This window comes from Beta vulgaris, chromosome 4 (assembly GCF_026745355.1).
Source record: "Beta vulgaris subsp. vulgaris cultivar EL10 chromosome 4, EL10.2, whole genome shotgun sequence".
NCBI classification, from domain to species: Eukaryota; Viridiplantae; Streptophyta; class Magnoliopsida; order Caryophyllales; family Amaranthaceae; genus Beta; species Beta vulgaris.
The window spans coordinates 41,073,808-41,099,770 of record NC_079205.1 but is presented as its reverse complement, the minus strand read 5'-3'; the positions used below and the strand labels follow the sequence as shown (position 1 = coordinate 41,099,770).

Genomic DNA, 25,963 nt, shown 5'->3' with positions numbered 1-25,963 from the left:
TTCTAAGGTCAGTTGCAATTTTGGGAATGTTGGTTATCTTCTCTTCTACTCTTTTTTCCTTCAAGGGGCCAAGATGAGGAATTTTGTCTTGGTGTAGGGTATCTTTTTTAGTGTTCATGAATTGTGAAGTTTGAGTTAGATTCTTTTAAATGTTTATGTTTCCATCAGTTAAATAGACTGTCTCTTACTCTGTTCTACTAGTTAAACTGATTTCATAATGATTAATTCAGATTGAATGCTCCAATCCTTCTCTTCTTCCAGAACCTGGAAAACGAAAGTCAATTGAAGAGCCGTATGTTAAGGTTCTCATCTGTCCCTTGAACAAGCTGTTGTCTTTATGTTATGATCAGATTGAAGCTGCATTTTAGTTTTCACAAATTCCCTGCGTGAAGTTCCATTGCAATATTGTTTATTTAGATTGAAATGCTTACACCAAAAGACTATATTGGTTCATTAATGGAGCTGGCTCAAGATAGAAGGGCAGTGTTTAAAGAAATGAAATATATCGCTGAGAATAGAGCATCATTAATTTATGAAATGCCGCTGGCGGAGGTAGGTTTCTCGAATTCAATTGGTCAATTTCTCCAACTTATGTGATCTTGTTTGCCAATTAAATTGGCTGTTCCTTTTATATTGCTGACATAATCAATTCAATAAAACAGATGGTGGGTGATTTTTTTGACCAGCTCAAGTCCAGGAGTAAGGGTTATGCCAGCATGGAGTACACTTTAATTGGGTAGTGTTTATTGTTTCTAATGAAACATGAATTTCTTGACATATTTGCGCGCTTTAAATCCTCTGATCTTCTACGCTTCCAAGTTCCAAGCAGTGTCTCAGGCGTGCCTAGGTGCTGAAAGACCAAGGCAGTAGGGGTCTTAAGTGTCTAACCCTTTTATTGCAATAGGCGAAGCGTTTTTTTGAGTTTTTTTCCCACCAGAAAGTACTATTATTAACTGCAAATCACCTTCTCTGTGCGCCCAGGCTCTAGGACCCCTATCGCCTCAGTGTGCTTCGAGTTTTTCAAAACACTGCTTTCAAGCGGGCATTTTTCCCTAAATCTGGAACATCTCTACTTTTGGCTTTCTACCCTATCAAATGTCAAAAGTTTTAAAAATTAGTGAAGTTAATAAGCTAAAGGAAGATGATGAGTTTGCTCATAGTTTATCTTCACTTGAACTGCCAGGTATCGAGAAAGTGACTTGGTTAAGCTTGATATTCTAATAAATGGGGATTGTGTGGATCCTTTGGCTACTATTGTCCACAAGGATAAGGTAATCAGGTTTTGTTAAGTTGATCAGCTTCTGTCAAATTACGCATTCTTTTGTGCTCTTCAATGGCGTTCCAGATATTATCAAACAAATACTCTCTTTGATCCAAATTATTTGTCATTGTGACCCCTTTTGACGTGTATTATCTGTAAAGTGGCAACTGATATTATAAAGTGGCACTGAAATGCCGCATTGACATTTTACAGTGGCGCTATATTGGTTAAAATATTTGGTTAAAATGTTGTAAGTTTTAAAATTGTAAAGAGTACGAAATACGCCTTTCATATCACTTCTATTGTTTTGCGTTTGAGAGGTGAATTTAATTTGTGTTTTGTAAGGCTAGGATGAAAAAGTATGTATAAAAGTATAGTAGAAGTGGATTTTTACTTGAGAACTCCTAATTGGGAGCAGAGGAGGGATATTTTAACTGAAGCTAATAATAGAACAACTTACGTTCATCTATATATATATATATAGAAGTGAGTTTATATGAGAATGCATACTTACATGAGAAATGAGAATGGATTTTACACGCTATAACTCTTATGAATGTGATGTAACTCTAATGAAAAAGTGATGTAACTCCAAAAAAAGAATATTAGAAAAAAAAATTTCAAAAAATTTTTTTTTGGGCTCAAAATATTTTAGGGGGTTATAACTCTAATGAACAAGTGTTGTAACTCTAATCCAATTGTGTGGTTGAGATTCATTCTCATTTCTCATGATCTTGCCCCTATATATATATAAATATATATTTGAATTTGACACTCGTGACTCCTACAACGGTACTCTGGGTTTCCCCTCTTCTCTCTCTGGATAAGGAAAAAGTATTACTAAAAAGAAGAGAGAAGTATACCTTCATCGAGGACGATTTGTTTTCTAACAAAATCTAATACAAGTGATGCGCCAACCATGCATAACATTCTTTCTGAAGTGAGGCCTAGGAAGATGCCCATATACTGGCATTAAAGAAAAAGGTGAAACACTTTATGGCACAAAACCCCATGTTTTTTTTTTTCCCCATAGAGACTTCTATCATTCTGCTCTAGCCACGAAATCCATAGAAGAGCTACGCGCACCAGTATACTTCCTCTTTTATTCCTTTCAAAGCTTACATTACTGTGAAGAGGCTCATCAAACTTCCATGGTTGCAATTTAAATTATAGACATGCAGGTATCTCATATCGAGGAGTGAATCAATAGCAGAAGTTCTGTTTTGAAGAGAATTGTATACAGAACTGCTGGATCAATAAGAATGTTGTCTTAGCCTATCTTTACCTGAAGTTGGTCAATACTTTGCCTCAGTTGGTGAGAATAAATATATAATGTTATGTATGCTTTGTGACGAAGTTGTTTATGGGACTTTACAAGGTAGAAGCTACATTTGGCTCATAAAAATACACAATGTCACCTATAAAAAAGGTGCAGGTGTAGTACGAGAGATATCGATGCAGGTCTAATAGTGCATATGGATAAGAGAGAAAAAAAGGAGAGGTAGGAGATTCAAATGAGAAATCATAAGATTGATGAATCGTGATCAGGTGATGACATCGGATAAAATGACTGTTCATATGAGTCAACAGATGACAAGATTAGGGCTGTTGCTCCTGTTTTATGATTGACCTCCTTTTGGTGAGGATGCTTCTGCATCAGCAAAGTAGCAGTTTGAGAGAGAAGGAGCAATTGTTAAAGAGTAGGAATGTATAATTGACTTAATATAGGTGCTCAGCTGAAAATTTGAGTTGAATACAGATAGCAAATCTGAAGTTTCACTGTGGTTTATAGTGCTCTGAAAACCTGTGCCAGTTGAAACCAACTTTTTTATAGTTAGGATTGGTGGTAGAATGCCTTATTATAAGTAACATATACATTTTCTTTGTGAGTTAAATAGTTGATGAACTATGACTGAGCTTTCAGGAAGGTGATTGTAGAATATGAAAGCGAAGAAAGTTCGACTTTGACGTAAAGCTTTAGTAAAGGCTTGTGATTGGCACAGGGCTATTCCACAAACTTATCTTTTCTTTATTCTTTTTTATTATTATTATAAATTTTATATTGGAGTAAATTGAGTGGTAAAAGGGAGGCTATATCTGTTTCTGTCTTTCTGAAAATCCAAACTTTAGCCTGGCTGTGAAACTTTGAAGACCAAGTTAGCTATAACTTAACTAAGCAGATTGCTGATTCCTATCACAGGAGGAAATGATTGATAATGTTCGGCAGCAGGTATTTTGTGTAATTATTTGTTCAAACCGCAATCTGTGTTTGCTTCCTTGTTGAGAAGCAGGAGTCCTGAAGAAGAGAAATTCCATTATATGGTATAAGTCACTGGAATTGACTTGTTATGTTGTGCCTTACATGGATATTTCATGTGGACATAACTCATAAGTATATTCATCAATTAGCTTTAGTTAGTGTTAGCTATCCTAATTGTATGATCATCGTTGGTCGTCATGGTTGAATCACTTAGCACTCTGCTCACTCCCCATATTAGTTGCTCTTTCTGTCCCTCTATTTGAGAAGATACATCTGCGTGGCTTGTGGTCAGTTATGGAATTGTATCACTGATTATTATTCTGATTTCTCATCAGGCATACGGTGTGGGGCGTGCCTTGACTCAAAAGCTGAAGGAGCTTATTCCACGTCAGATGTTTAAAGTACCTATTCAAGTAAGTACTGCGTCGTCACATTGGAGAAAATAATTGTTCATGATGTGCTAGACGAGTTCTCTCTCAAGGCAAGAAATCGATTTAACAATCAGAAATAAATTGCGAAAGAACTTAATTTAAATAACAATGATAAATGGATATTTTTAGGTATTATATCTGAGATTGGATTAGTTTGCTACATCCCTGATATAAGTCTTGCTGCTCATAATCTTCCAAGTGACTCTGGTGTCATTTCTTTTTTTAAAAACTTTCTTCAGTTTGGTTTTCTTGTGATAAGTGCTATATGGAGGCATGCATTTATGCTGAAACTCCATTCTGTCTTTTAGAAATTTTCATATCACAGGTTTGTAAAGTATTGACAACTGAGGCTCTGTCATCATTGATCATACTCAGACTCAGTTTAATAGGGCCATGTAGTGTGTTGACATGACCCTACACAAAGTATACTCATCCAACCAAAAGTATACTTCGTTGGAACCTTTTAGGGGGAGATACGATCCACTTCTGTTAAAGTCGTCTTAATTTACACCATTCCAGATGTAGCGTGCAGGACTGCAGGTGTAGAATAAGGAAACTCTAGATCTTTCAGTTGAAACCCAACTTTGCTAACAAGCAGTCGAGACATTAGGGCTTGTGGAGAACTGCAGTTTCATCAATGTACTCGTTGTCATTGATTGGTTCTGCCCACTTGCCAGCCGTTTTTACAGACTTTGGCTGGATGTGAAGCATGTCATCCATCCTTTTCAGTGCCCCTGTTCTGGACTTTTCTGCTTTTCTGGTAGAAGTAAAAAGTTCTTTTCTATTTTCACATTCCTGTCTTATGCTAATCTGCTGATTTTGTTTCTAACTCAGGAAAGAATAGAATCTATTATTAAGGACCATATGTTTCCTTATCTTTGATGAGGCTATGCAGCTGGTCATATGTTTTTCGTTCACCTGAAGAAACAGCTATCATATCTATAATAATCAAGAGCGGACGAAATTTAATTGGCTCTTTTCCCTGCGTTAGCTTACCACTTTTTAAGCTTACCACCTTGAATTTCATGGTAGCTGATACACAGATTTGGCCATTATTATCTTTAATTATATACTAGTTAAAATTATATGGGGTTGATATTTTGAAAAAACATGTTGAGACGAATCTAACAAGATCTATGATAAGGATTTGATAGTTGTATTAGCTAGAATTTAAAATTATAATTTTCTAACTACGACTAGAAAAGTCAAAGTGGATACTGTAAAAAAAATCCGGTGGGATTATTGATAATCTTTTCCGAATTTATTATCTCCATCTTTAATCCTACATTAATTATTTCTCTCAATAATATTCTTATAATGAAAACTTATTACTATTAATTTGAAACATAACACATCATTGGTACATGGTAATTTTAAAATGATAAGTATTAGTGTCTTGTTACTTTTTAGTAATATCTTATATTGACTAAGGGGGCGTTTTTTTTGGGAGTTTTAAGAAAGGGAAAGGGAAACAACAACTCTGATTCCCTTATATCTTGTTTGGTAAGCCATTTTAATTATTCCCTTTACCCCTTTGTTAGTCCCATACGCCTCTACATTGATTCCCCAACCCCCTTAGGGTTTCACCTTACCCCAAAACTCCTCTACACCTTGATCAACTTTGACCAACCTTGACCACAACACTCCACCATACATACTTGACCCCAACAGCAGCAGCACCACCACTTGACCCCAACAGAAGCAACACCATCACTTACCCACGACCATCAAGCCACTACACCCACCACTTAAAGACACCACAACCACCGCCCATAAGCACCGCAATCACCAAGCCACTGCACCCACCACTTGAAGCCACCAACATTGCCACTAACCCACAAAATCCACCCATAAACCACCCAAGAAACCCATCCCACCACCTTAAAAACCCACCCCCACCCAGTCGAAAACAACCATAACCACTCAAAAAGCACCATGACTCACTTGAAAAAAATACCACCCCGTAAACCCACAACTAACGAAAAGATCCACCACCACCCACCCAATAATCCATAACCCTAAAGTTTCAAAGAAAATCAAGAGGAAGGATGGAATCCCTCTTCTTACTATTAATCATGGGTTTAGGAGGTCAAATTCGGCCATAAAAACTTCAGATCTGAAGTTTTTATGGCTGAATTTGACCGTTTAAACCTCAAATTTAACCTTTTGAGGAGGTGATGAGATAAAAGAGAAAAAATAGAAAAGGGGTGGCTGCGGCAGTGTGGAGGCGGGCCATTGCCGGGAGGGGATGGGAAGCAGCGGCGATGTCGGGGTGACGACAGGGAGGGGAACCGGCAGCAAATCAAGGGAGGGAGAAATGGTGAGAGGAGGAAGAAAGGTGGAAGAGTTATATACCAACCAAACAACCTTTTCAATCAAAGGGTTTTAGTTTCCTTTCCCCCTCTACCCCTTTTCTTGATTCAATTCCTTTATCCTGTGGAAACCAAACGCCCCCTTAGAAGAGCTAGTTAAAAGGATTGATAATATGGCATTGGATCACTTGGCATTTCATGGGTAACTTTAAATTGATAACCTTAAAATGATAACTATAATATGATAAATAGTAGTCAAACTGTGAGAGTATTAAGATCACCTAGAAATCTAGAATGGCATTCTTTTCCTCAAAAAGAAAGAAAAAAGAATGGCATCATGCTGAAACATGCTTAAACACACTAAGGTAAACTTGTCAACATAAGATATCGCAAAAATTATTGCCCATCAAGGCATTTTCATATAACCTAAAGATAATTGAATTTAGCGATACCCATATGTAGACAATGTGCCATACTCTGGAACAAAGGAAATGTATATTTATTATAGAATTCAGATTAGCAAATGGTTACTTTGCCAAAAAGGCTCAGTCTCCCACCTCCCTCGATATGAGCTAGATTTTGGTGTTGTGAAGTCGAAGTAAGCTACTTATTTAGCTCATTTTGTTGAGCCAAGAATCAGGATATTAAGTTCCTGTATCGTCTCCTCAAGATGAACGAACATCTAGAGTTCCTGTATCAGTTTGTAATTTGCTATTGATTTGGTAAAATGATGATAGTTGACATGATTAGCTATAAAATAGAGATAATGGAGTTTCTGAAGACATCCTTTGTTGTTGAGGAATAAGTGTCAGGGTTAAAGGTCAAGGATTTTAAATTGTTTAATTGGTGCATGCTAAATTGTTAAAAACGCCACTTTTAGGGTTGTATAGAGTAGATGTCTTGTCCCATTACATATCTTGTGGACAAAATAATATGTAGTCCTTCAGCTTTGTATTGTGTTGGGCCGCAGAAATGATTTATTTTAATCTGATCTCTTTCACATATCTGACGCTATGAGATCTTTCTTTGACTGTTTAATCTTCCCTTTACCCCCCTTTTGGTCCTGATGCTTATAGGGATTGAATGTTTGTGCAACAATTTGACAGGCAAGCATCGGCTCTAAAGTTATCGCAAGTGAAGCTATTTCTGCAATCAGGAAGGATGTTTTGGCCAAATGCTATGGTAAGGCTAACTTGTTTTGTATATAACTAGTATTTTGGCCTGGGCGTTACCCCTAGTTGGTATTATGTTTCTGACTTGATATGTATTTTTTTTCCATTCTCACTAAAATATATCAAGGAAAACTCAACATTTAAAAGGTACAAATATAATAATGTGGACACTTAAAACATGATTAAAAGTTGGTTGAGATGGTAATTGTGTCATGTATAATAGTAAGAGGTGACGGGTTCAAATCTTGTTGCAAGCTAATTTTACTTTTGTTAATTGACATGACTTAAATACACATTGGACAATTCTAGTGGAGTAACCGAGGTACCACGTGGCGTGTATACATGTCACGCACGTCTTTTAATATATTTGTATAGATTTAACCTTGTTTAGTAAGATTGTCCTTTTACTGACACAAATTCTTTCCCTGCTTGAGGAATTTATCTTAATTTCTTTCCCCAACTAATCTTGATAGCTGACTATGAAAACTTGAAGCCTAAACAGTAAAGCATTCTGCCAGGATCCAGGATAGATATTCTCTCTTTTTGTCAAGTTGTTCTAAACACTTGCTATGCGTACTTGGAACTTGGGGAACCTCTTGTTCATAATTTTCATATTATTTTGCCGATCCCTGAAGTAACGCACTTCAAAAGTTGTGTGCATAAATTAAGGAGTTCCAATAAAATGACTTAAAAGTATTATTTAATAAAGCAATTAATAATGGTAAGATAGGAAGATAGTTCGAAAGAGTATTACATTGGGATTGTAGAATAACACATATCTTGAACACCCCCTCCCCCCAAAAAAAAAGAGGAGTTTTTAGAACAACACTTGCAAAGTGATGAAAAAATTATCTTATTGGTAAAAGCAAGGAAAACATTAGGCTCAAGTTCAAGCTATTTCTTGACCATTATGGGACAATTTTTTCATGAATTCTCTTTTCTTATTCTCTGAACAGGTGGTGACATATCAAGGAAAAAGAAATTGCTTAAAAAACAGGTACTTCATCTGATCACCCCCAACCCCCCCTCTTTCCTTTTTCTTTTCCGCATCTGCTCAACAATTCTCGTTAGAGGCTAAGAAAATCAAAGCCAGTGGTATATAAATCATCCATTCCATTTTATCGGTCCACTTAACCAACTTTTCTTATTTGATATTTTATGTTTTACGTCATATATAGTTCAAAGATAGTTTGCTATTTACATTGTATTTGTTGCTTATTGTATTTTTTTTTTTAAAATAAGGTATGTCTTGACAAAAGTTCATTGTCCGTGGTGTATGGCTTACATAACTATAAATAGCATACAAGCAAACTAAAAAAAAACATAAATTCCTGTCAGTGGCATCAGATTATATCTTCAAAACATGATGTCTGCCTCTTTCAATTATGTGGAGAAGGGGGTGAAGGCCAATTTAATTTGGCCCTTGGCTGGTCCTTGTAAGGGAGGTTTTTGAAACATGTGGGGGATGTTGGTCGCATTATATGGTTTCCTATTTATGGACTATCCTTATAAATGCAATGACGCCAATGAGATTGAAAGCTTGCTTATCTAAGATACAGAAGGGTTAAAGGCCAATTATCTCTTCTTTTCTCAGTTTTTATACAGGCATACAGCAACCCCTGCTATAACTAATTTTCTATCCTATTGAAGGACTTTAGTATAAATCTTGACTTTTGCCCTTTTCCTATGACAATTGTGATGATCTCCAAATGTGATTCTTTTCATGCAGTCCCAATAAGGTCAATTATCTCTTCCTGAGAAAAGTGAAAATGGGTAAAATATATATATATATATATATATATATATATATATGAAATAAAAAACTAGTTTACTGAACACTTTGGTTTAGTAAATCAGGTATAACGCTGCATGTATCTGGAGTCTGACCTTTTCAGCCCTTAATCTTAGCATATTTCATACATGGCTGCTGCTGTTGTTTGGCTCTGAAAGACACTTTCTTGTTTAGTTGACAATAAATATGGTTCATTTGGTCAGGCTGAAGGGAAGAAGCGAATGAAGGCTATTGGTAAAGTGGATGTGCCCCAAGAAGCATTTATGGCTGTGTTGAAGCTTGAAAAGGAGGTGGTATGATCAGATTCGTATACCTTGTATAGAATTTTAGGTGTTAAATCCATTTTCTTCATTTAGATTGAATACTGATCCGCAGTTGTACATGTACTTCATAATCAATATCCTCTAAAAGATGTGAAACTTGTTAGGTTACTAAACAACCTAAAGAAATCCAAATATAATTTTTTGTAACAAAAAATCACGAGCAAGAATCTGAATTTTGTCTACTGATAATGTATAATCACATTGATAATATTAGTTTCTTTTTAGATGCTTTTCTGTGTTAACAAATTCCCACTAGTACAATCTGTTAGTTTAGTGACGTTTGCTAGCTATTGTATACAATGCTTAATGCTACATCTTTTGAGGATAAACCCTGAGAATCACCCAACAAAAAGAAGGAACTTCAGGTGTCAAGCTGATTACGTTTATGCTATTAGTAAAGTGCCCTCCAGAGAGCTGCTGAATCTTCACCACATCGTGTGTGTACGTCCTTCATCCTATCTACCGAATTGCATTGCATTTCCAATCGAAAGATGCTACACAAACATCACCTTCCTGCAACTTCCGCTCAGGCGCTCACAATCCTCTGTCCTGCAACACATACTTTGCATCCACCTGGTCGACCTCAAGGCCAATGAACCAGGCCCCAACTGACACATCCACATTGGTATACACGTGGAGTATTTCCCTGGAGTTTCAGGATTTCAACAGACATGATGATCTTCTAGCTGGAGAAGTACAACTTTAAATGTCAACACATATGTGTGCACTTTGGATTTGAATTGTTGTTGGATTAGCTTTCTGAGATATTCTTACTGATAATTTGAAATCTACTTAAGCCAGGTCTTTTGATATTGCATAAAAACTGCCCAGTTGCATGACGCATGGTATTTAACTCCCCTGTGAACATGAAGATGTCACAAAACGTGAATTTTCTAAGCAGATTTGCAATAATTTCAATTTCAACCATCAACAAACTGATTGTTCTGAAGTATCATGTTGCAGTGCAGGTGATTGATCAACTTTTGCGACCATCATGATCTTTTTCTTTTATCAGTTCTTTTCTATTTGTTTTCTATATGTTTATGCTTTTGCTGTCTTTGACCATCGCTATAATTTAGTGAATCACATCCATATGAGATATAGGATCAACTAGATGAATTACTTCTGGTAGAGAACAGGACACCCTGCGTACACTATCGGCTTCATATGGTGGCGAAGAAGAGTGGCAGAAAGCATACCTGAAAATTTAGCTGAATCGAGTTAGAGATTTTGATTCAAATTATCAAACTTCTAATCTAGATGAATGAAAAAATTCTTAAAAGTTTTCTGAGCTTCAACAGCATACATATGTAAAACTGCATTAACAAATTCCCAGGTTAACATGGAATGAATGCAGCACAGATTGTCTTTGCTGAAAACTCGAGATAACCTTCGACATGATCCTGTGAGTGTAAGCAACCAATTTTCAAAGCAGTAAGCTCAGTCAGTGTCGCTACTTTGTTCCTCTTCCTACTTCCCAACTCAATTTGAAGAAAAAAGAAAAGAGACCAGATTCTAGTCTTACAAGTCTTATAAAGTCTTTGCGCTGCGCATTTTCGTCGTGGATAGCTTGGCCTAGTATCCCATTGCCTGTAGGCCTTTATGTTAAACTAACGGCCCGTTTGGTAGTTGTTAATAAATTGTGGTAATGGGAATAAATTTTAAGTGTAATTTTATTAGGTAAGTACCCTTAAAATCTCCATGAGGAGGCTTTTTTTCTCCATGGGCAAGCAATATCACCCCTAAACTTGTGTTTTTGTCTCCAAGGGGAAGCAATTTTCATTACCACTCATTACCACCTACAAGGTGGTATTGGATGGGAATGAAAATTCAAGAAGAAAAATGGACACTTTAGGATAAATTAGCATTACCATGGGAATGAACAACGATATTCTTCACAAATTTACACACAAATTCATTTCCATTACCGTTGTTTATAACCAACTACCAAACGGGCCAAGGCTTTTGGAGTACTTCCATATCAGGATGCATACTATCTGAACTTAAGGGTTTGGTTAATTTGGAGAAAGGATACACATATCACTAATAACACGTTCTCTTCACTTGAAATTTGTTGAATTTCTCCAAATTGAAACTTTTTAAAATTAATATGAGTTGATGGAACTTGTTAAAATTTACTTAAAACTTCTTAGTACTTATTGAAAGTTATCGGAATATGTGTACTTGTTTTCCTTAAAACTTATTTTTATTAGTGAAAAGAATACACCTTAATATTGGATGCGTGAGTGGCTTTCGAAAACATGGAGATTTGAATAGGAATTTTAAAAAGATTTCGAGATATCAAGGTATTTAAAAAGCATAAGTTGGGAGGCATACTTTTTTTTTTTCAAAGGATAGTTTTTTTATGAATCTATAGAAAGAGCAATTATTATGAGAAATATACCGAAAGAAAAGATGAAAATGACTAACATATGTGTGGCCAATCATAAAATGGATGGTAATTCCTTTCTCCTTTAATTGAGTAATTCTTATCTTGGAAAGTGAAAGCAATATTTCTTATATTTTACCAAAAACTTCTATAAATAAAGAAAAGAAAACCATATAAATTATAAGGAAACTGTTATGAAGTCAAAAAGTGAATGTCATGTATTTAATGCATGGTAAGTTTTTTCAAAACCTATATAATAGGGTAATGTACATATGTTGACTTGAATCATATATCTTGTAGTATATATATGCTTTTGCCATAAGTGGTAATACACAACTTTGGAAAGAAAATCACTTATATGCTATTTCTCACTCTTTAATCTTTCTGTTCCCTTTGTTTCACAACAAAAATAAAAAAATAATAAGAAAAAACATACCTTTAGGCATCTTCTAAATTGCAATATAGTAATATACCTTTAGGCATCTAAGTCTCTCTAATATCCACACCTTTTTCTACTGCTGAAGGCAGTGTTAATATCCACGGGTGCTTATTGCACGAGCGACCTCGAACTGTACTGGGTTCGAGTTGGGTCGTTTATCGTTTAGCTCGGCTCGGTTCGGCTCGACGAGCTCGATAAGTGAAGCTCGGCTTGAGCTCGTAAGATTTTGTCAAGGCTCGCGCTCGAGCTCGATTTGAGATAAATTAAGAACAAACCAACACATGAACATTAAACCAAACAGAATATTCGACATTTGACAAATCTTGTAAAATTATAGACTCATATCAAAAAGTACCACAAATAAACGTATTTTATTGCATTTTACATGCTAACCAAATAAATTACTTACAAATATACATAAATAATCGACAAACTAGATCCAAAAGGATTCATAAAGAAAAGATATAAATTGTCCAATGTAAAAAATGATATAAAATAGGATACGTATAATAACTTTTTAAAGTGGTTTAGCATATAATAATTTTTTAAAGGCTTTAAGTTATGTTGATTTTTTATATAAAATAATAATCGAGCCTGTTCAGGAACTTTTAGAGCCGAGCTTGGTGTAGTTCGCCTTGACTCGTTAAACCCTCGAGCCAAGCTTTGACCGAGTCGAGCCTAAACTGTTGGCGAACATACCAAACTCATTATCAACCCTATTAATACCAATTATAGTAAACGCTTTTTCTCGCCTCGCTTCTGTCTTATTACTCCATGATGAGAAGGGCTTCACGAATGCAGTCATGAAATATAACTTCCACATTCCTCCCTCTTCATTATGTCATTCCTGAGATCCTCCTTTTAGTTTTGTCTTAATTGCATCCATTTTCTTCTCCAATGTTCTGCATTAATAAAAGTTAGTACAAAAAGCTAGCTCACACATAAGATATTATGAAATTGTTGTTCTTAGTATATGCAAACTTTAAATGATTTAGAAAAGATAATAAATGTTGATAATTCTTGATGATCATTTGTTGATATGTACTCAGTGTAACTACTAACCAGTACTAAACAAAATGAAGTAACTCCTCACACACAAAATCGCTTTTTGGTTTTTGCCTAGATTCGCCATTATGCACTACCCTCTTGAAGCTCCTATTAGATCAATATATATAAGCTCCGGATATAAGTGAGGTATATATACAGTCAAAATTTGAAACATCCACCATGCACTTAAAAGGCTATTTTTTCTATGGTATGCCTTTGTGTTATTTAAAATTCTACGTTGTATCCTCACTTTTTTTCCTCTCCATTATACCCTCATACTTTTTAAGTTATCTCTATGGTACCCTCCCGTTAAGTCAACGTTAAGTTGACTGTTAGTTTTATTAAACCCTAACAAATGGTGGGAACTTTTTCCACCAAAACACACTGTAATAGTTATGTCTTCTTTAAATCTCTCGTATCTCTTTTCTCTTTCCATCCTATCTCTTTTAAATCTGCATTTTTCTTCTCCCTCTCTTCCATTACTGAATTTGTCAAGTTCTTATTCTTCTAAGTCTTACAATGCTTGCAAATTGGAATTCATAAGTCCTAGGTGCAACTGGCTGCCTTGCAAAAATTGCCAAGCTACATATATCTGGGTCCCAAAGGAATCCACGAAAGGCGTACTTCAAATGTGACTACTGTTAGTTCTTCTTGTGGCTGAACAACGACAATGTTGTAGTGAGAGGAGATACACTTGAGAAGTTGTTGATGCATGGTGGTGATGAACATGGTGTAATGCTTGAAGAAGAAGGTTTGTTGGAGATGAAGCACGAAATTACTGATTTGAAGGAGAAGGTTGAAGGACTTGTCAAATATTTGAAGGAGTTGGTTAAAATTGGGTTGTTTATGTATGTTTTTCTACTTGTTATTATGCAATTAGGGTGAAATTGTTAGTAAAAATGTAATGAGATAGGAATATCCAACTCAGTTGGTGTAGTTGTTGAACAAAGGATGAAACCTAGGGTTTTTGTAATTTCACTTTTGGTGTAATGTTGAACTTTTGGTGAACTAATAAAAATTGAACAAAAGTTATACTTAATTGTATCTTAGACTCAATTGTTCACAAAAAACACCACCACATTATAATTCTTCGAAAAAAATCTGTTTATAATCTTCAAAGAAGGGTCATTCTATTCATAATCTTTTGCCTTTTAGCACTAATTCTTCCAGTGCCACTTGTTGAAGGCTGGCTAGAAGATGGCTGATGTTGTAGAGGAGGGTTGGCAACTGTGGTAGGTTGGCTAGATGATGCAAAGTCAACTTGTCTTCTTGTTGGTTGCTCTACGTTTTTTTGGTTGCTCTAAGTCTGTGCGTGACTGATTGATCATTAAATCAATGTGATTAAATCAACTTCTACTTGGCTGCTCTAACTTTATCTTCTTTTTGAGGCCTGGTTGCTGCCATCAGATCTTGGTTGCACCCCACCTCCTTGCTGCTCCCTTAGCTCCCTAGTTGTAGCTCCACCTTTGCAAGTCTTTGAGTTATGGCCAAAGTCCTTGTATTTCTTGCATTGTACAGTAATGCTCCTCTTTCCTTTCTTGTGTTCTCCCTCCTCCCTTCTCATGTTCGTAGATGGTCTACCAATCCCCCTTTTCATGGTTGGAGGAATAAGTGTTGGTTGACCCAAATCTGGCCACTGCTCAAAATCAGGGATTAGTGAAATGTTGCCATCATAAGATGCTTTATACCTAGATACACTAAACCAATCTGAGACATAGTCTAGTGGGTCTTTAGCAGCATCCAAGATGGCTTTAATTCCATGCTTACATGGAATACCACCAACTTACCACCTTCCACAAGCACACTCCCTCCTATTTAATGACACAGGCAGATGAGCCCTCCCATCATGCACCTCATACTATCCCCTCCCAAATGGATACGCTTGGTAAGTCCTTGACTCTTTTGTCAAATATCTCACCCTCTCTATAATGTTATTTTCTAGTGGCATGCCTTACCATTGCAATCCTTCTTACACCTGTCACAATAAAAACCCAAGTAGATAATAAGTCTAAATACATTAGTAAAGATAGTTACAAGTGCATATTAAGAAGGGTCGTTTAGTGTTTGCCCTCTAATAATGTGAGGATAGGATTACACCTATCTGCACCTATTGTGGAGTTAAAACTCTCCACAAAATTGTTTGTCACCTCATCATTGCACAAAGTAGGATTAAACTTTCATTTGGTTCATCAGTCAAGTGGACCTACATCTTCAAACCACTTAACTGCTCCTAGTCCAACCACTTTTTGAATATTTTGCAAAGTTTTCTTGAATGAGTATTGAGAACATGACTTAACAACTGACCAAAAGAGCTTATGCATCAAGATCCCTGTATAATCAGTCTTTAAATTTTTGAACAAGTGTCTTGTACAATATCTTCTAGGGACCTTTGGCCACACTTGATCAATGCCCTATAACACACAATTATGTAACATAAAAAACAGGAATACATAATAAGTAGTATAAAAACATTAAAAGTGGATGGAGTAGGGTTAACTTTTGCCTATCTGACATAATGGTCCAGTTTGACCTTCCACTTGCAGTCAAAGTTTTCTTCAGATGATGGAACCAACTCCATGATGTCTTATTCTCAGAATATAGCAACTGCTACAAAAAATATCTCATTGTTTCCATCCCACGAGACAACAATATCTCTCCGAAATTCCCTTTAATATGGATGCCATCAACACCAACCAAACCCATACAACCATCTATTAAGCCTTTGAAACGAGCATGGAAGCTAATGAAAATGGACCTCAACTGTAGAGGCTTTTCAGGCCTCTGTAATATTGCCCAAGTATAGAAGGAAACTGAGTTTGGGTTATTCATCTTAAGCAGCTCACAATAGGTTAGTAGATTTGTGTTGGAATCATCATGACCTCCTTGGATGATTCTTATTGCCTTATCTTTCATTTTGTAAAGTGTGAAAGTTGCCATTCTCACACCATATGTATCTAAAGCATCTCATTCACAGTTTTCCCTCTAATGTCCACATTTACTCTAATATCCTCTAATAATTTTCTGGCTGCCCATTCACAGTTCACCATAGGATTAGTTACTAAATTCAAATCACAAATATGCTTTTGCTTCATTGTTTTGATTGCCCAAGTGTACCCATCCCTAGCCTAACAATATGGATTCTCCACCCACACCTTTCATCAGCATACTCTACTGTATACCTAAGCTCCTCTGACCTAATGACAACTAAGGCAAAACCTTCCTGTACACCGTAGTCTCTCAAGGTGTCTTTGAAGTGATCTTTGTCCACAAAAAGCATCCATGGTTTTTAAAAAAATCTTCCCCATCTCAACATCATCATATATAACACCATTTTCATACATCCTATTGAAAAATCCTCCTTCTTCAGCATTCCAATATGAGTTCCTAAATGCCTCCCACCCACCATCAACAAAATTATGGTGCAATAGCTCATTAACATCCTCTTCCTCTAAAAAATCATTACCATCAACTTCTTGATCAGTCCCTGATAAGTGTGTTTTTAACGCACTTTATGGACTCCTTTTACTCTTTTAGCTCATTTTGATCCTCTTTATCTTTTTTCTTCCTTCTTTCTTCTCCATTTTCCCTTTTATTTCATTCACTTGATCATTCTTGATCATAGTGATATATTGCTAGATTTTCAGTCATTTTTGACCGAATTTCTAGTACATTTGCTTTCACCCTATTTTGCGATATTCTTAATATAGGTGGAACTACCTAAGATGGATATGATTCGTAGAGTTGGAAAAAATAAGCAATGAAAATAGAGCACACGTTGAGAAATTGTATGCTTGCACCATGCCCTATGTTCCCTCGCACAAAGGAGCACATAATGTCGTAAAATCTTATATGGGGAACTTCAAATGTACAAAAGATTCAAATCACAAAAAGGATGAAGGTAATTCTAGTTGGAGGTGAATGCTTGTTTCAATATCTTTCCAACAAACGGTCATAAGCTTGATTTGAATATAAAACGAAAAAGCTACGGTCGTTTTAAGTTGAATTGTCCGACCAGATCAGAAAGAATTGTGCGCCCGCGCCTGGTTGTGGTGCGCCCACACCATTCGAATCTGCAAAGAAAAATATTTGAGGCTTGTCTTAGAGCATTGTATTTTTTTATTAGTAGTGTTGGATGCACTATTATTCTAGACTAGATAGATTATTAAGGTTTAAATTAGAGAGAAAAAACATTAAGCTTGTGCTAGATTTGAGATTCCTAGATCATAGTTTGTGATTCCTGAACATCTAAGGTACTTTTCATTCAATTTAATTTCAAAGTTTCAGTTGTTATTCCATCTTTTCATATCTTTTCTTTCTTATTATTAGTTCTCCTTAATTATATTTTATAATTGTTACTTCTACTAGATTAATCATCCCTTGATCATGTCACTAGTTGAATAATTATTTATTGTTGCGGTGACATTGTTGCGGTTTTACCCATACGCAACAATATATAACATAAAAAGAAAAGAAAAAATACAAAATAACCATATTGCTGCGGTTTCGGCCAAAAACCGCAGCAATATGGTTTCAACAAAAAATTTTTGACTACATATTGTTGCGGTTTCTCGAAAAAACCGAAGCAATATATTGAAATAGTATAAAAAATTATTATTTATATATATTGCTGCGGTTCCTCGGGAAAATCGCAACAATATAGATTGTTCTAAGTATAAAAAAATTTATGGCCCAACTAGGGTTTTGTTCCACCTTCTCTCTCTCATAAGCCATCCACTTCACTATCCTCTCTCCTCTTCGCACAGACGTTTCACCCTCTCTCTCCTCACTATCCTCTCTCCTCTTCTATCTCCTTTTCGCACAGACGGTTCACCCACTATCTCCTCACTATCCTCTCTCCTCTTCGCATAGACGGTTCGCTCTCCTCTTTGCACTACTCTCCTCTTCGGCGCTGGTGGCTCGCCTTAGCTCTCGCTCGCCATCCTTCTCGCTCTCCTTCCTTCTCACTAGCCGTCCTTCTCGCTCGCCGTGCTTTGTCGCAGCTGGCTTTCGTCGCTCGCCGGCCTTTGTCGCTCGTGAATCGCACCACCACCATGGATGAGAACCAAAAGGTCGTCGATGGTGGCGTTTCGTGGCTGATTTCAGTTTTAGTTTCAGATTCAGTTTCTTTTTTTTGTTGATAGGTTGATTTCAGTTTAGCATAACGTTGGAATTTGAATCAACAATATTATTTCTGCCTATTATATGTGAATTCTTGTATATTTTTATTTTTATTGTTTCAGATTTGTTTGTTCGTTTATTCAGTGTAATGTAATCCCTAGAAGCCGAAGCAATATACTTTTTGAATCTGATATAAAATATATATTGCTGCGATTTTACCCAGAAACCGCAGAAATATATTAATTACCTTTTGCTGCCCCCTTAATTGTTGTGCGGCCAAAACCGTCGTAATAGGCCACTTAATGACCGCAGCAATAAGCATTTATTCTACTAGTGTGTTTAGCCCTAGATTAGTCATAGATTTCATGTTTAATTGCTTAGAATCCATGATTAGTGAATAGTTTCTTATCTAGGATTAGGGTGAAAGTATGTATTAGGGTTTGAATGTATTGTTAATGTGATTGTGATGTTCTAAAGTTGTTTTTGCATTGATCTTGGTGTTTTGAGGCCTTAGGATATATATTGATCACATTTACACTTTGGTATTTTGAATTCAAATGTTCTTAAATCGAATTTTGAACTCTTTTATCATCCCCAAGTATCAACTTCATTTTTTAGGCGAAAATATTGGGTAGAAATTAAGGGGCTTTAGGGGTTTTCTGAATTCATTGGATCTCTTAATCAATTGACTAAAGACCATTCGAGAGAGGATTTAGTTGATTGATTAAGCGATCATTCTCGAGGACCATTCGAGAAAGGACTTGAGTATTTTAGAGGAAAACTAAACCTTGCATAATCGTCTCCTTTGCTTCACCATCGCATTAATAATCGTTGCTCCACTTTGATCCATACTAGTAACCTTAACTCTAGTGTCTTCTAATTTGATATTCTAACTCGTGTTATTTGCTAGTTCTTGATATTAGCTAGTCATAGTTATTACCGAATCTTTTAAAACCCCCACCTTTCAATTAGGTAATCTAGACTTGAAGACCTTAATTAATCCCATTTTCCCTGTGGATCTACCCTTGACTCGCCCTTACTATTTTCTTAGTAATTGCTTGTTAGGTTTTATAAATATTGTTTGAGAAGCGATTTTTGGTGCCTTAACGACAGACTAAAAAACTCTTATCAGTCCCATCATCTTTATCATTCACACCTGGCACCTACTCCTCTTCACTCTCACTGTCACCCTCACCACTGAAATTCGGTCCCTCCAAAGCTACAACTGTGATCCTACATCTCCTAGTCCTATTTACTTCAACATTAATATCAACATTGGCACTAGTGGAGGTAGATTTAGGAACCCAAATGCCCTTTTTTTAGTTGTGGTCCTAGCCATCTTCTTCTCATGAAGAAAGGTTGTAACGGTCTTTAGATGTGTGATTTCCCCTACAGTGTTGGAAGGTGGTGGATTGGGTTCATTTTGGTCCCGGTTCAGTGGGGAATTAGGTTCCTTTTGCACCTGGGTCAGTGGGGGAACTAGGTTCATTTTAGTCCTTGGTCAGTGGGATGTTGAAGTCAATGTGGTCCTGTGTATGTGGGGGGGGGGGGTAGGTGAATTTGGGGCTGGGATAATGGTGGGAAATTTACAGTAGTTTGAGGCTGGGAAGATGGTTGCGAGTTTAGGTGAATTTGGGGCTAGGATAATTGTTGAGAGTTTAGGTGAATTTGGGCTTGTGAGGATGGTGGGCTACACAATAGTAGTTCAGGGAATCTTGGGTTTCTCCTTTGTGTAGGACATGTAATTAGGGAGAGTTCGGTTTGTTGGACAAAATCAGGTTGGGTCAATTGAGGTGAGTTTGGGCTTGACTGATCATCAATAGTAAAGGCTAGGTCTGGTTAGGTGCAGTTGGCTTAGGTTTAGTTATGCTGCTTAGGCCTTTTTTTTCTTCCAAGTCTCAAGTTTGGGCATAAAGGTCTGGTTTTGAGGCAGGCTCTACGCCGCGACCCGCAATCAGTGTCGCGAGGGCTGTCGTGAGTTGCGAGCCCTGTGTCAGCCGCCTTTTTGTTTGCTTTTCCTCCCTTGGAGGGTTAGGTTGTAATTTTAGTTTTAGTTTTTTGTTCTAACTACGAGAGAAAGGCGAAAAAGAATATTGCTTTACAAGGTTTCTTCTTCTCTTCTTTGGTAGATTTGTAATGAATTCTATGGCTTTGCTAGCTTAAACTTCTATATTGGATTTGGTTGTTGAAGCTCTAATCTATTTGTGAGAAGTTCTTACTCTTTACTTTCTCTATGGTCATTGTGATGCTTCTTGTATTTACTTCCATCATGCTTGCATAATATTTGCTAGGAACGTTGCTAGTAGTGTTGTGTGATTCATCTAATGCTAGCTCTAGGTGCATAATCGGATTGTTATGTTCCTAGCTCCATGTAGCATACTAGGTGTTCGATTAAATGTTGGAACATTAATCTTGTGCACTTAGAGAAGCAGTGGTTATTATTTGAATGTTATTGCTTTGATAATTAGTAATCCTATCATGTTCCTCGACCTTAATTCTACTTTGGTTTGGACTTAAGTGCGATTCATTTGATTTAAGTCATAGTAAGGGTGGTCCAAACACAGCGGATCGTGTGTTTAGCCACGATCTAGGAGGATAGAGGTCTAGACTTCTCAATAGGTGACCATAGGAAGTGTTAAGGGTTAAGGTTTCGTGATCACAAACTAGGTTAGGGTGGATGCTAATTGAGTCCAACACCTTTTTATATTGTAATCCTTTCGTGTTTTAATTTTGTGCGTAGTTTAGTTTACTTACACTGTTCCAAATCCCCCCAATTCGGTTACTTTGGCCTTAGCACATACTAGGGTTCTTAATTCACTAATTTTCGATCAAGTTCCTTCGCTCCCCGTGGATACGATCCCTACTTCTACTATACTTTCTTAGTGTGCATGAGAGTAGGTTAATTATATTTGGTTAGGAGTACACGGCAACCACCTACCAATGCTTATAGTAATCAGGGGGTTTAGACAACTAATAATACTTAGGTATAGGATCGAGCATATAGAGTATGTGTTAATCCTGTGGTTGGTCTTAACACTCTCAAGGCAACATATGCAGTATGATCACATCACATAATCAGACTCACGGGTGTGTTCTAGGCCTCTAAAAGTAAGATCTTAGTCAATACAAACAACTATTAGCCAGAAAACAATTCATGAAATTATACACTAACATAAATTGCAGATGAAATTGAATCACACTGGAATTTCTCTAACCACAACCTAAATAATACTAAAAGAAATCAAGAATAATATATCATGGGATAAGCATGGCTTCCCTCACTAAGCCCTACAGATGAATCTACTCACTCAAGACAAATATATATAGTAAAAACAATAACTCTTGAAATTCATACTTTTAAGCAATTATTAAAAATAATAAGACACAAATACTTGAAAGTAAATAAGAACAATGGAAGAGACAATTACCAATTGAAAGGAAAATGGAAGAACTTGAATTAAACTTGAACAATCTCTAACGTTCAATAATTAGGCTAGAGGGAGAAAACTAGTGTTTAGGAAAACTAATGAACGTAAATTAAAAATCAGAAAAAAGGTCCTTGCCAAATATTTCACAAAGCTATTTATACTAACTCCTAAAAAAAGATGAAAAAGGAAATAAAAAGTCTGGATTTAGCTTCCGTGTCAACCGCCCTATCAGGCATCGTGCGCCCGACCCAATCGAGCGGTCCTCCAGCAGCATAGGTCTTCAGCAGGCTCAGCAAGCAAGGCGCCAGATCGGGCGTCCTTAGCGAATTACTACTGGGCGAACAACGTCTGATCGTGCCCGAAACATCAACTGCTTGAGGAAAATGATCGCCGATGGGGCGGCCCTTCAAACTAAGCTTACTTGGGTTTTGACGCCAAGTCTTCAAACCTCTTCATACCCGAAGGCTTTAGAAACAGCTTCGGGCCTCGAGAACTGGTACACGTGACTCCTAACTCTCTCCAATCCATTGTGGCGTCCAGAATAGCAGAAAATAGGTTAAAAAAAGCCCTAAAACCTGTAAACTATCATAAAACACAAAATCACAACTAGATGAAAAATGTTAGTATAAAACAGCTCCTAAGAGTATTATTAGCCACATTTTAACTAAAAAGAGGGGGAAAAAGTAGATATAAAACCATAACATCCCACACAACTCTCGTGGTTTCCTACCCAAAACCCCAATATTGTGGTATAAAACTAACATTACAGAATCCCAGTCTCATTAGGATTCCCAAACAAAACAATGAAAACAAAACCTTATTATTTGTAAACATTTTGTTGCAACTCCGTAATGCTTTTCAATGTTACTTCACTCCTTCATTCACTTTCTTAAAAATAATAATTAGAAAAAATTTACCTCTCCTCTTTTCCTCACTAAGCCTGCATTCCCCATTTTTTTTCTTTCTCTTCCTTTTACAAAAAAAAAATTATGCAACCTCATTATCCTCATGATTGATGTGTAATTCTCATAGCCAGCAACGACCAATCACTTGGCCATTAAGTACCCATTTTCCAAGGATGAACTTCCCCTTCAGCGATTTATCTTGTAGGGGAATGTTAGAGATAACATATTATCGTTAGGATATTATTTGATTTCTCATAGTACTTCCTCCATTCCAAATTAAATGCAACAATTTCTAAAAACGACAATTTCAAATTGAATGCAACAATTTACTTCTTTCTATTCTTCGTAAAAAATTGAGTGTGAAATTACGCATATAGCCTTACTAAAACTAATTAAGTCTTATTTAGTTAAACTAATTTGGGCTCAAAAAATATATTAAAATCATAATCCTACTTCCTTACTTAATGATTTCCACCAATTTTCAGATCTCACTTTTCAACATCCCAACTACCAACAACCCAGATGAAATTGAATTGATCAATTAATGTTCATCAACCCCCCCCCCCCTTTCTCAACCCATAACCCTAACCCTTCAAAATTCTCACTCTTCAGTCGATTCTCATCTTCTTCTTCTCTCTTCTCCTTCTTCATGTTCTTCTCCCTTCTCCTTCTTCATCTTCTTCTCTCTCTTCGTATTCTTCTCTCTCCTCATTTTCTCGCACCAAAATTCAACCATGATAAACACACAACCACTAACAGACGCAACCGTCAATGCAAAATGGAGGAAGAGATGATTATTTGCAGAGATCTGGCAAATTCGATTTCTGATGGAAGTCCTTATGATTGGAAAATTTTTTACTTCGGTGAAGCAGCAAGTTATTTGAGCAAATAATCCTTGAAAGTGTTGGAGAAGGTGATGAAAACGGTTGAGAAAATGGAAGAAAAAAAATTAGCGATTAAGAAGTTGCTTTTTAACACCCCCTCTGGTAAGTCCCCTAAACCTAAACCTAGATCAAGGTTTTCTGTTCTAATATTTAAGGGAAATGGTGTAAAAATTGTAGATCCCGCGAGTGAGGAGGAGAAAGACAAAATCATGGCTAAAAGCACGTCCTTCCCACCATTGTTTGTGGATTGAGGCAGGTGGGTTTTAATGAAGGTTGTTTAGCCCAAAAGAAGGGCAAGGAGAAGGTTGATCAACCCAAGATGGAGGTTGAGGATATGAAAGAGGAAAATGAGGGTCTACCTTGGGAGGGGATGTCTATGGTAGAAAGTGGGAAAGAGGGGGATTTACCACGATATGTTCTGTGAAGATGATGATGGCAACCTTTGTATTTTTAAAGGACTGTACGAGGATTATGAGGAGGACTTTGATGATGATGGTCTTGAGATCCCTATAAGTCCCTATCTTGAAGGGGAGGAATTGGATCCAACCGAGCATTGTTTCCTATTACTACACAAAGGAACTAAAAGAGTTCCCGAGGCTTTGTCATCACTCTTCTTGTCTTTTAATTTACTCTGTGATGATGATTTGTTGGTGGTCTGTGATGATTTGTTGGCTACTCTGTTATCACTTAATTGTTGTGATCATTTGTTGCCTAATCTGTGTTCACAAGTTCGTGACATCCCCATGAGTCCCTTATATGATGATGATTTTTTGGTGATCTGTGATGATTTATTGCCTATTCTGTTATCATTGATTTGTTGTGATAATTTGTTGTCTAACCTTTGTTCATAACTTGGTGACATCCCCATGAGTCCCCTGTGTGGTGAGGATTTGTTGGTGTAATACCCCAAATTTTCAAAGATTATTTTATTATTATTTATTAAGATTTAATATTATTTTCGCTTAAAAATTATTTTGTGATAATGAGATTTCATTTGTCAACTGCGTTTATTAAAATAATAATTTAATTTAGTACTGTAACACCCCCGCCGACCCGAACCCTTTTTCCATTCGAATAAACTCGGGTTTTCGGGGGAAAACGGATCCACGAGGGTTCGATCCGACGGGGAGGTGTTACCGCCGCAATTATCTCCTTGGAAACAATTGCAAGGCTAAGTTACAACACACCAACTAAATTCATTAACAAAACAACTAAGTAAATTGTTTATTGACATCACTAATTAATTAAAAGTTTCAGAGTTCCAGCGAAGCTAATCATAGGCTAAGTGGATGACAACTCTAAGTGATCTCCCTTTTGTTCCCCCGTTCGATCACCCACCTGCACAAATACATTGAAAAGAGACAAGAGAGACAAGCTCCCAAAAATCAGATAAACTGAGTAATTCCAACTCCATCCCGTAAAATACTTAAGTTGAAAATACTTTGTAAAATAGTATACTAATAGTTTTGGAAGTCATAACACATGTACACATATATATACACTGAATAATCATTTCATTAATTCAATTATCTCAATTATTCAAGGAGAGGAAAGAGAACGCCAGTAAGCCGGGGAAACCCCCTGTAACCACTTACTTCAACATAGTAGGCCGGGACGAAACCCTGTAACCACCTACTTGTAGGCCGGGGAAACCCCTGTAACCACCTACGAAAAATCATAATGGCCATAACAGAGTCCCTAGTGTGCACACCCCTTCTACTTGGATCACATCAAGTAGAAGGAAGACATAACAGAATAATCAGCATAGTAACCAGAGAACCTGTAGGGGCCGCTGAACCACTCATACAGGGCAACCTGTTCATCATTTCCCTCCGATATTTCACTTTACGTGATTAACATCTTTTAATTCACGTCATCACATAATTCACATATACATTTACGTCATCTTATTCAATTACGTCATCTTATTCAATTCGTCATCTTGTTCAAACCAGTGTGAACATATTCAATCCATCATAATCTCAATTCATTCATAGAGATTTCAATAACTTATTTCATATTTCCAATCACTTGAGTTCATTTATCGTCTCAGATTCTAATCATTTTGTTATCACAATTTCTTATCAATTCCAACTTCCATAAAGTTCAAAATTAATAACGATAATAATATTCATAAAGTAATAATAATAACAATAATAATAATCATAATAATAATAATATAATAATAATATAATAATAATA

General features: G+C 36.4%; 1 protein-coding gene and 1 pseudogene across 1 annotated transcript in view; one reads left to right on the top strand and one right to left on the bottom strand.

The window, feature by feature from the left end:
* LOC104884414 (translation factor GUF1 homolog, chloroplastic) overlaps positions 1 to 9,779 on the top strand; it is a 29,792-nt gene extending 20,013 nt beyond the window's left edge. The window contains exons 15-22 of the mRNA XM_010669054.4: positions 231 to 302; positions 418 to 552; positions 663 to 736; positions 1,184 to 1,271; positions 3,857 to 3,934; positions 7,371 to 7,446; positions 8,393 to 8,433; positions 9,432 to 9,779. Coding sequence (XP_010667356.1) covers positions 231 to 302; positions 418 to 552; positions 663 to 736; positions 1,184 to 1,271; positions 3,857 to 3,934; positions 7,371 to 7,446; positions 8,393 to 8,433; positions 9,432 to 9,527 — 660 coding nt within the window. The 3' untranslated portion in view covers positions 9,528 to 9,779. The remainder of the gene's footprint in view (positions 1 to 230; positions 303 to 417; positions 553 to 662; positions 737 to 1,183; positions 1,272 to 3,856; positions 3,935 to 7,370; positions 7,447 to 8,392; positions 8,434 to 9,431) is intronic.
* Positions 9,567 to 16,004, bottom strand: LOC130591138 (beta-1,3-galactosyltransferase 7-like; annotated as a pseudogene).
* Positions 16,005 to 25,963: the final 9,959 nt, after the last annotated feature.